At 32.5% G+C, this 11,789-nt stretch overlaps 3 protein-coding genes across 3 annotated transcripts in view; all 3 read left to right on the top strand.

The window, feature by feature from the left end:
* The window catches only part of LOC134229722 (SUMO-conjugating enzyme UBC9-B), a 74,007-nt gene that overhangs the window by 38,202 nt on the left and 24,016 nt on the right, over positions 1–11,789 (top strand). The window lies entirely within an intron of this gene.
* On the top strand, positions 132–3,518 carry LOC134229710 (uncharacterized). The gene is made up of 4 exons (XM_062711482.1): positions 132–266; positions 1,452–1,529; positions 2,330–2,374; positions 2,513–3,518. The coding sequence occupies exons 1-4, from the start codon at positions 253–255 to the stop codon at positions 2,844–2,846; spliced, it is 471 nt and encodes a 156-aa protein (XP_062567466.1). The 5' UTR covers positions 132–252; the 3' UTR covers positions 2,847–3,518.
* On the top strand, positions 4,782–10,313 carry LOC134229709 (monocyte to macrophage differentiation factor-like). The gene is made up of 8 exons (XM_062711481.1): positions 4,782–4,832; positions 6,324–6,383; positions 6,569–6,650; positions 6,749–6,906; positions 8,574–8,648; positions 8,850–8,951; positions 9,153–9,222; positions 9,511–10,313. Exons 2-8 carry the CDS (start codon positions 6,340–6,342, stop codon positions 9,712–9,714), a joined length of 735 nt encoding a protein of 244 aa, XP_062567465.1. The 5' UTR covers positions 4,782–4,832; positions 6,324–6,339; the 3' UTR covers positions 9,715–10,313.

The raw sequence follows: 11,789 nt of genomic DNA, 5'->3' as shown, positions 1-11,789 counted from the left end.
ATCTATTATATCTCAATATATAATTAATATTAAAAATGTTCTCTTCCATATTGTGTGACATCATATTTTTATTTTTCTCCCATTTTGTCTGCATGAATTCATTTTTTGGAGTTTAAAATCCCGGACTGAAGAGGCGTTTAGCGATCTCTCCTGCACATCCGGTTATTTTTCTCTGAATTTTATGATGATCATCATTTTCTAAAGATAAAATTTGTGTTATATCTCTTAATCCTAAAGACGAAATTTCTTCATATGACATCCGAGAGGTATACGAACTTTTCATTATACACCATACTATTTTGATTACCAAAAACATTTACAAAATTGTTCATTGCGATTTTATTATTATTTTTTAAAATCTTGTATTCTTCTTTTAGCTATGGTAATACTCTTTTGCAAGGCAAAATGATATAATTTGGTGAAAAATGTCATAAAAGCAATCTCGTTTAAAAATGTCATTTAATTATCTTTGAACATGTTGAAAAAAAAAACTTTACAAAACATTATTACAGGGACCTGTGTTCTAGCATATAGGTCTCTGATTAATATGTTTTACGGTGTGACCGTTGAGGCGAGCGCAGTTGTACCATCAAAACACTTGAAAAATTGATCAGCCACTTCAAACATCAAGTCGCACGAGACATCTCAACTAGCTGTGACGTCACACGACGTCACGGAGCTCGTCCTAGCTTACGGAAACGGCCGAGCGTCTGGTTTAAGCTATAGACCTAGCACAATTTTGGTCGAAAAACATTGCAGAGTTATTTTTTGTTTCTTTGAAAGATTTCTACAAACTGAAAGCTTTTTATGCTTTACGTTATTGTTTATTTATTTATCTATTTCACGGAAGCAACCGACATGACTTAATTAGCATATCATCAAAATTCGTAAGTGTCCGGTGACGTCATATGTATCATTTCTGAAGGGCAAGGTGAAGGCCAGTGTTGTGGCATGGGGGTATTTTTTTGAATAAGGCAAGGCAAAATCATTTTGTTAAGTTCTTGGTAAGAAACAATGTTCCTTTATTTTTTTAACTATTTTTGATTTATTCGTGCAAAGGACATTGGGTAATGCAGGAATTCTGGGAATGTTTCACAGAGAAATTTGCCTGACGTATGTACAGATTTCACTCCGAATTTCCTCTGTTCTTACGCGTTAGTCTATTGAGCTCGCTGCGCTCGTTATTATGATTAATGCAGAAGAGTATTTATTTACTGCAGTTACCGTGAAAGGACTAATTGTTGTCAAGATGAAATGTATTTAGGGAATTTGTCAGATGAGTTCACTGTGCATCAAAAACAAATTTCTACTTTTACAAAGGATGTAAATGATGTGAATAGAAGAAACAGACCCCTCCCTTCCCTTCATAAACACACAATATTATAACAGGACTTTTGAGGTAGAATTTGGTTTTGTCCCTTTAACAAAAGAAGTAATTATTGCACTTTCAGGGGTAAAAAGAGGCCAAGGAGTGATGATTGTGAGGAATGCAATCCCATCTCTAAACGTATCAACAGGCTACAAATAGAGTAAGTCTTCTCCAAGTTCTCTAGGCTCAACTCTAAACATATCAACAGGCTACAAATAGAGTAAGACTTCTCCAAGTTCTCTAGGCTCATTTCTAAACATATCAACCTGCTACAAATAGAGTAAGTCTTCTCCAAGTTCTCTATACTTATCTCTAAATGTATCAACCTGCTACAAATAGAGTAAGTCTTCTCCAAGTTCTCTATACTTATCTCTAAATGTATCAACCTGCTACAAATAGAGTAAGTCTTCTCCAAGTTCTCTATACTTATCTCTAAATGTATAAACAGGCTACAAATAGACTAACAGACTACAAATAGAGTAAGTCTTCTCCAAGTTCTCTATACTTATCTCTAAATGTATTATCAGGCTATAAATAGAGTAAGTCTTCTCCAAGTTCTCTATACTTATCTCTAAATGTATCAACAAGCTACAAATAGAGTAAGTCTTCTCCAAGTTCTCTATACTTATCTCTAAATGTATCAACAGGCTCTGAATAGAGTAAGTCTTTTGATTTTTAGGAGAATCAAAAAGAGTGCAAATTTAGTTTAGGTTAATCCTATTTTTTATTTATTGATAAGTGCATATACAACAGAAAGAGTTGCTTCAAATTCCCAGTTCTTTTAACAAATTTCTTTGTCATCTTGGCATGAAACTTTGCTATTGAAAATAAATTAATCACATTGTGTTTTTTTTTTTTAAAGAATTGTTTCAATTTTAAGATCATGAAGGATTCTTTAAATTAAACTTCTGATTTAACGCTTTAAAAACTTTTTATATTTGATAATTTGTTCTTTTGCAGATCAGTTTCAAATCAAACCGGGGCACTTCCTGCTCAGAACATGGGGTTAGTTGTTAATCATTTACATTCATCACTTTCTTGATAAACTGATATTTTTTTATGAATGAACCTCCAAGTTATATTCGTATATTTTTTGTGCATTGAAATGCATCCATGAATCAGTTATACACTTCCATTTTTCAGGGTTTGTCTTCCCAAAACTCATCCCACTGAGTCAGATGACCTACATTTACAATGTCGCAACTTACGGATACGCTCTAATTCACACGATGCCAATCAGCAAACAGAACGTAACCAACCAACCATGTCCACCAACAACAATCTGAATTCTGAAAATCCAAACTGTATGGCCTGCAACATGGGTCAAGGTGATCCGTACTACCAAGAGCTGATGGAGGGTTATGACCCTGAACTGACCGCAGTAGAAAATCCACACTACTTTGACATTAACAGACTTTTGTTTGATGCTCATGCCAGTAGAGCGGGGCGTCACAGGATTAACTTCTCAAACTCATAAAATGATTTCATGATCTGTACATTGAGGTGTCAGCTTTGTGGGTTGATTGTTTAGGTCTGAATGATGAAAGGGAAGGACTGCTGATGAACTGATCATTTTTTAAAGTCATGCTGACTCATCAGAATCTTGGTTTGTAGAAGCAGAATGCATGTTATTTATTTTGAATACTAGCAGTGTAGTAGTCCACATTATCAGTGTACATGTATTGTAAACTTTTATCTACATCTTCATGATTTTCAGTATTTTAATACATGGTATAAAGAATTTTTTATTCCTAGAAGTTTTTTGTTCATTAGTAATGTTTATATTCAGCCTTGTTTCATGGCATAAGTCAGCAGTGTTTGGTCTTGTTTTTGATTATTTTCCCCTAAGCTTGATCATTTATAATGATGACTGTGAAATTTTGAAAGAGAATATTTGAAAAAAAACTGGTTTTGTCAATGTTAATTGACTGAACTAAGATATTTTGATAATAATTGTCAGCATTACAATCTATGTACTTGATTCTTTTTAATGAACCATGGTAGGAATGAATGTTTTGCTTGATTTGAGCCGCTTAATCATTTAAATCATTGTTGTAACAGTTTTCTATCAGCTAATTTCTTGTGCAAGTGACAATTTTTGTTATAATTGCCATGTTTGTTAAAATTTTGAAATAAATTGTTACTTAATGTTTTTTTTTTCTTTTATAGATATACATGTATGTCCAAAGCGAGTTACTTTTTACTAATTTAGTACCACCCACATATCTTACAGCAGTAATATCATCAGGTTTCTTACCTTATTTGAGAGTGTCAATGTGGAGTTTTGATTCTCCATTGTTACAGGCCTAGTATTTTGCTTATATTTGGAATTTTTGAGAATGAATGATATGTTAGTAAACACTGTACCTTTTATAATATTCTAATTTATGATTCTAAAATACGAGTAGAGTTTAAAAATTTTATAAAGAAAGTTTCTTTGACCATATTGAATCTGAGTAGGGAAAATTGTTTACTTTTTGAAAACTTCATTCATTTATGATCATTCAAAAAAGTTTAGCATTTTCTCCAGGTTTCGCAAAATAGCCTACCATGTGCTGACCAGTGTTTTTGCATAATATGAAATTAATATTATGCATAAACAGGTATGCCTGTGTATTTATGGAGCATATGATTTTGCTTGTACCAACATACTGGTATCACATGTCAAGGTCAAATGGAAAAAAAATTAACGGTGCATATGGGAAAATCTTGTTAAAAAAATAAGTAGGTGACATAATTATGAAAGCTTTACCACCAACCATAATTTAGTTATAAACAAGATTAAAATTTTTCAAAAGTGGGACAAACTCCAAGGTCAAAAACAAAGGCTGTTGGTACTTAAGGAATTCTTAAAACAAGAAATATACACATATGAAATATGAAGTCCTGGTCACCAACATCGTCTCAAGCCAGGGAAATAGAATGGACACAAAACATGTGGCTTGCAATGATGAAGCACCAAATGTTCATCAAATTAAGTCATGGCCAAGGGTAGTTAAATGGTAAATTAATTTTTGCAGATTGAAGTTGCAAACTCTGAAGTCAAGAGGTAAAATATATTGTTACCCAAAGAAAGGTCCTGTCTCAACATGCTCAAGGAGTCTGATATGTAAAATGATTAAGCTTGAATTTAACCTATGAAAACTATAAATCTATGAGCAAGGTTATCTATAACTTTTTTATGGATAAAAAAATAGATAGGGAAAAAACTACATGCCCCTGAATCTTTGATTACAGGGCATAAATATTTTTAAGTATTTTGTAAACCCCCCCCCCCCGTTTATGTATTTAGTACATAATAAAATATGTTCAAATCAAATCTTTTTTTTTTATTCCGGGTATTTTTCATCTTTACAGAAACGTTCTTCAATTATATTTTCGTGCCTGAAATCTTTTAAACGCTTTTTTGCATTGCGTTTGAAAATAGAGCGTCAAGAACATGATTAACATCGCGTTGGAAACGGTAAGTGGAGTGACACTTTCATAACTTTGCCCTTTATTCCTTTAATAATAAAATAATCAACAACAATTTTCGACTGGCTGAAGTGTCCATGCTTTCGCCCCATGAAAAGAAAATTTCAAACAAATCTGAGGCTCGGGAACATGACAGGAGTCGGCAGATTTATCAATAGTCCAATCCATACTTTACAAAAGTTCTGTTCCTTTGAGGGGCCAATCAAAAGGGAAAGAAACAACATTTCTCCTCTTAATGCTACCAAACATTTGGGTGTGCTCTGTTTAAACTACTGTGTTTAATTTTTTCTTTCAAGGCGTGGGTAGCCCCATCTTGGGCCAGGTTGGGGCAATCAGTACACAAAATGTAAATCTTTTCTCTACTCATATCATGACAAAGTTACAAACCTGAAAACTACAAAGGCTACAGTGTAGACTCTGTGGGTTTTCCCCCTAAGATGGCGACCAAGGGAAATAACTTTTGAAAAGTGTGGATTCAACTATGTGAGAATAGTATACACTAGTTAGAATGATCTAACTGTGTCTCGGTACAAGCCCTCACCACAGTTAGAATACGTCCCATATACTTGCAATGTAGCAAATCGGAGCGGATCCGCTCCGAAATGATTTTGAAGAATATAAAAGGATTTGCATTGGAAATAACTACCAAATTAATCAAAACAAACCTTTTTGAGATTGCTTATGCCTTTTATCCCAGAAAATAATCCATCTAAAGAAGAAAATCCAATTAATTTTCTCAATGTTTTTCTCTCGCTTCAAATTTACCTGCCATGTTTACATTCGGAACTCTGTAGATTGTTCGTAGGAAATGCACTGAGTTATAGTGAGTACGAGTTATCGCCCATGTTTCTTTTGCTACATTACGAATACACAACGAATTCTATCGTTAAACCGGGTCCATAGGACAATATCATTTTAATGATAGAACGTTCTATGTAAGTATACACTTATTTGCTTATCCACTGACTGGGATAGCTATTTCATTAAACCTGTGACTGGGACTGTTCCCCAAGGGCTTGTTATTTTTAAATACAGGGATTTAAGAAAACCTGAGCATTATGATTACCGGTAGTTGAGTCTGTACTGTTGTAAGTTTCAGCTGTTGTGTACTGCAGAAACCCATCTAACTGCCAGCATGTCAGGTATAAAAGCACCTTCATCTTCCTGTTGCCTCGTCCTTAATTTCACTCTCATCAGTCACATATTCAGTAAAAAGAGAAATTTTGGCCCCCTTTTTTTATTGTCCCTTTTCCCCTCATCACGGGCAAAATCCACACAGAGAATTCACAGAAGAGTGCATTATCATCTTGATGACCACCATATGTTTGGACAAATTTAAAAGGGGCCAAATTGTAAGCAATTGAAAGGTGAATAGTAAAAATAAAAATGGCAAAATTAACCCTGCATATACAGTGTTGTACTTGCTGCATTTGTAATTTACCCCATGATGTGAAAACTGAGAAAGAAATTTTTATTACAGTAAATAATTCATCAGTATGAAGACCATGAAAAGGATATCATCACAGTATGACTTTAAGAGGTACCTTTCTTTTGAATTTAATATCAATTGATGCACATTTACATTCTGAAAACATAAGAAATATTTCATACACATCTTAATATGTTTTTTAAAGCTATTTTTATTGCATGGCTTTTATTTAAACTTAAATATAAAATTCTCAACCAAAGTCAAGCTTGTTTATTTGCGTTTCTCTTCATTTTCAGGCTGATGAATCCCAGGGCAAAGAAAGGGGAAGCGTACGTGCCAACGGATGTTGAACACATGGCCAATATAATCACACACGGGGTATGAGACAGTCAATGATATAGTGTTCTAGAGGACAGCGTTTATAAGAATGAAGATACATGTCTGTTAATTGATTTGCCTGGTACCTAATCTTTTAGGGCTGCATTGTGCCCAGTATCCTGGCCATGTTGTGGATGCTGTACATGGCTCAGACCGGCCTCCAGTTTTTTATCGCTGTCCTGTATGGCTGGGCTCTTGTAGCCCTCTTCTCTGTCTCCTGTACATTTCATACCCTGGCGTTCACAGGAAGATTTCAGTAAGAAATACATAATGATTTAATCAATTGTTAAAATTCAGTAGTAAATAAAAGATAAGCAGACTAATTTTATGATACTTTATTTGTAAAGTGTCAAAAATGCTTACAAAAATTTAGATATACTGTGAAATCACAAATTTTCATTGGGTTTTCATCTTCGTTGTTTTCGTGGTATAAAGAGACCCACGAATCATGTCCACCACAAAATGTAAAATATTACATACATAACTACTCAACAATTCTTCATCCACAAATTCAGATCATCACGAACCAAGGGTTTTTACTCCAACCACGAAAATTTGACCCCACGAAAATGTGATTTTACAGTATACATTTACTTGTCTGTGTTAGGTTCTATGTAAACTCAAATTTTGATTATACATGCATCTGAATATAGTTAAAGTATATTAATGAGGGAGTCTGCAAGTTTCCAGTTCCCCAAGAGTAAGCCAATTTCCCGAGGTGAAGCCAAGGGAAATATGCAGCTTGAGGGGAACTGGAATCTTGTTGACTCCATCAATGATATCATTATTTTTTTTTACACTGATACAAGAATAGACCAGTTAATAGTTTACTTTATGCAATTATTAGGCGTGCAATGACAATTTCTGTTTTCCAGAATGTAGATTAAATAAATGAATAAATTCAATAGAGAGGCACTGCATTTGAATTAATTAATAAATAACTTAAATCGATCTGCATGCCGGTAATCTGTTTAGTATGCCCACCTCATTTTCATGTCATTTTTCAGTGAGCTGTGTTAGGAATATTTATGATTATTGGCAATGAAGAAATGATACAAAATTTTCCAAAAGCATTGGAAAGTTTAAAACTATTACAAGTAAGATACAGAAAATGTTGTGAAATATGTTCATTATTCCAACAAAGAGAGATAACTTTTAAGAATAGCAAAGTAATACTAGTAGCCCTTTTAACATTCTAAATAAGTATCTGTACCCATCTTTTAACAGGCAACAAATGTAGATCTCTCCCTTGTATTTTCATTTGCTGGGTTCATATTGAAAGACAAGAGTATCAGTATCTACTTTTGATCTTAGTCAAATTTGTGTTTTCCCCTAGCTTTGTTATAACAGAAAAGGTAATGTATGAGATCATACCACTCCTAGAATAGAGAGTTCAGTTGAACCAATTAAACATTTTTTTTTGCAGATTTGATATTGTTGATGCACATTTTATTACTTTCTCACAGTTTTATTTAAAAGAGGAAAAAGTAAAAACAAAACAAATTCTAAAACAAAATTAATGAAAAAAAGTATAATTTGAAAAACAAATCACTTCTATGGGCTCCAATATGAATTTGTTTTGAATGGAAAAAAGAGCTAAATTGATCATTTATAAGATTGTTTAAATTGATTTTGAATTTTGACACAGTTAATTTAAGGTAGTCTTTCTCAACAAATGTATTACCTGAAAAAAAAACATACATATTTATATGCAATATTAAATACAAAATAATTCTTTAAAATGTTTGTTACATCTTTTAAATGCAATACATGTATTGCTCTTGTTGCCGAAAAAATATATATGTTACATTGATATTTTAGCTTTGACTAGTGTCTAGTACATTGGTTTTTGTAAAGATAATTAATTCAGGTAGTGCCAGGTACGATTTTGGAAATATTAATGTCTGTTTATCATCTTTTCAGTAAGCTGAGACATTTCTTTCATGTAGCTGACCGAGCTGTGATCTATATATTTATTGCCTCCTCCTACTCTCCCTGGTAAGTGATAATCGAGGACTTACTTTATCTGCGACTAAAACCAGATGACATTTAGATGTAGTTTAACTTTATCATTACTTTAATTATGTATCACATTAACTTACTTTATCTGCGACGTAAATCCAGATGACATTTAGGTGTAGTTAAACTTTATCATTACTTTATATAACACATAAACAGTATGACCTGTAATAATTGTAGGTTGACTTTACGAGATTTTGGAGGAATTGAGGATGAAATGATGTGGCTTATTTGGATTATGGCAGTCTGTGGAATCATTTACTCCTACACATTTCATGAGAAGTAAGAAAATAACAGTGTGGTTGGTATTAAATTTTAATTTAGCTCCATAAAAACAACCATTCATGATATTATATCAGGTGCTCTGGAATAACTCTCCAAGAGTGCCAATTTCGGGGGGCCTCATTGTGAAGAAATAGAAACTTTAATATTGCTAGAGATATTTTTTTACATCCTAAAAAACATTGAATATGTCCTTTCCAGGTACAAGATATTGGAGATTGTTCTTTACCTGATCATTGGTGTATGTCCCGCTGCTGTGGCTTTCTTAATGGTAAGACCTGACCAAGGGTAGAACTTCTGAATATATTGCAACAGTTAATACTGTAAACGTATAATATTTACCAGTGTTTTCTCTTTAGTGCTTTTCTCAGAGAAGCTTACGCTAAATTAAGAACATCCCTAAAGGTCTTGTGTATAAATATTTGTGTTCATAACATTCAAAAAGCGCCAAATGAAATCAGCTAACTTTTTGCAAAATTAATGCATGCTAAACATTGTATATGCAAAACAAAAAGCATATGCAGTACTTCCTTTACAATAAATCTTTTGTTTGTTTCAGAGAGAACCGTCTGGGATTTATGAGCTGTTTCTAGGAGGAGTTACTTTTGTACTAGGTGTTGTGTTCTTTAAGAGTGACGGAGTTATTCCATTTGCTCATGCTATCTGGCATCTGTTTGTTCTAGTTGGTACAATGTTCCACTATTATGCTATCAATCTGTATTTAATAGGACAAGAGGTAGATGAAATCAATATCAACAAATAAGCACGATCCTTTGTCCTCAATTATTGTTTTGTTGTAGGATTTTATTTTTACAATAGATGTATTTTTGTTGAAGGTTCTGTTATTAGCTTGTAGAATGCCTTGTCATGAAGTTTTTGCTGACTGTGATTTCTATCATCTATGTTAGTTTAACTTTTCATTGGCAGTCTTTTAAAACAATGAAAGCGGAGTTAACAAATTTATTTGCATAAAGAAGGATCCGTAAGGACCGCTACAAACGTCAATTTTGAATCATATTCAGAAAATGCAATTCATGAATGTATTCAAATTCCACCATTCTATCATGGCTTAAACAGTCCATATTTGGATGAAAGTTTGCCATCACAATCACTGTTGGAGATTTAAATGTCTTCACGCATGACTGGTACTTCGGGCTGGTAAGGCTTCCGTCTTTAATGAACTCTAATAACGAGTAGTTCACCTGGGGCTGATCATTCCTCGCTAGGTGTTAGTCTTAAAGACATTTTTATGTGTTGTTAGGCTTAAAGTTTTGTTGATAAATTTTAGTCTGTGATTGATAGGGTTTAAAAGAGAAAAACTAACTTGTTAACTTAGATATATTCTTTTCAATGTATTTTAAAGGTGCTAAAAAGCTCAATCTACTTTTTTTCTTTTCTTTTCTTTTTTTTTGTTGTTAACATTTTTAATTAAAGATCATGTATTTTTTGCAAAGTGAATTATGCTTTTATACATGAAGCTCGAAGATCAGTACATGATCTGGCAAACCATATGGCTTTATAGAGAGTAAAAAAAAAGCATAATACTGACAAGTACAATATAATATGGCAATTTGTAAAAATCGTTAGTGAAAAAAAAAAATCAATTTTGCAAAAATACATGTACAGCATATGTCAAACAAATAACAGCAGAACAAAAAATAAATTGTTGGTTTATGTCTTGTGATGCCAATCAATAATTTAAGAAGGAAGGTATTCTCACATGTCATTTTTTCTAAATGTGTAACTGATGATACACTGAAATCAAAATCCCCCAAAATGTACCTTATTTCATTCACTTTTGAGATTATTTGTCATAATGCATATTTAATGTAGATGATAGATATGTTACGAGTTACTGTATACAGGGACAATTTTGCTCTTGTCTTATTTTTGTCCCCCCCCCCCCCCCCCCCCACTGATGATGATGGCTGGCTATCTTTTGATAAAAAAAATTCCCCTGCAATGTATACAGTACAAGTGTTTTACAAACCATTTACGAATTAAACATGATTTTCTTTCCATGGCATAAATATCATTATAACATTAGAGTTATGAACAAACTACTTATATTTTTCATTACCTTTTAGTCTTTAAGAAGAAATTTATGAGTATATTTTTTTATTATTAAAATAATGTATATTTTATACAACAAGGTGTTCATTTATTGAAATCCCACCAGAGTATTTTAAGTTGATTTTTTAAAGCAATATGAGCTGCATTTTTGAGAATTTTATTTTGCTGGTAAAATGTATTATTATGATTAATGTGTATGTAATCTAAACCCTTATGATCAAAAATACCAAAATAAAGTTTAAAAATGTTTCAGAAGAAAAATTTCTGTACAACCAAATATACAGTATTATATAAGAAATCATTATTGTACAGGACGACAATAATTCAATTTTGCTTCAATCAAAGGTTATAAAAAGTTCTTCCATAGCAAATATGAACAACAGAAGTTTATAAATGTTTTATTTTCCTGTCATTGAAAAAGTTAATTACAAATTTGAAATATTTTTTTTACGTTGTCAAACATGCAGCTCATATTGCTTTAACCATCTTGTTTCTTCTTTGATGTAACAGGGGTGTGCATTAGACAAGTGTTGAATGTGATTTTGTGTTAAATCAAATGAAGCATGAATGAGTAGAAGATTAAATTCTTTTTTCTTTTCAATTTATTTATCATTATTTTTTGTTTATCATCATTTTCTTTCACAAAGAAATCCAGGAATTTTCATGTCTCAATCTGTTAGCATGTCATCTTTATTTTGGCTCCCCAAACCATGTTTGTATTAAGATCACTGTAATGTAAAATACTTAAGGAACTGTCTTTTTTTA

This window comes from Saccostrea cucullata, unplaced genomic scaffold (assembly GCF_032062105.1).
Source record: "Saccostrea cucullata isolate Sc308-1 unplaced genomic scaffold, CSIRO_AGI_Scuc_v1 ctg30, whole genome shotgun sequence".
NCBI lineage: Eukaryota > Metazoa > Mollusca > Bivalvia > Ostreida > Ostreidae > Saccostrea > Saccostrea cuccullata.
The sequence above is the reverse complement of the archived record's forward strand: the minus strand, read 5'-3'. Positions and strand labels throughout refer to the sequence as shown.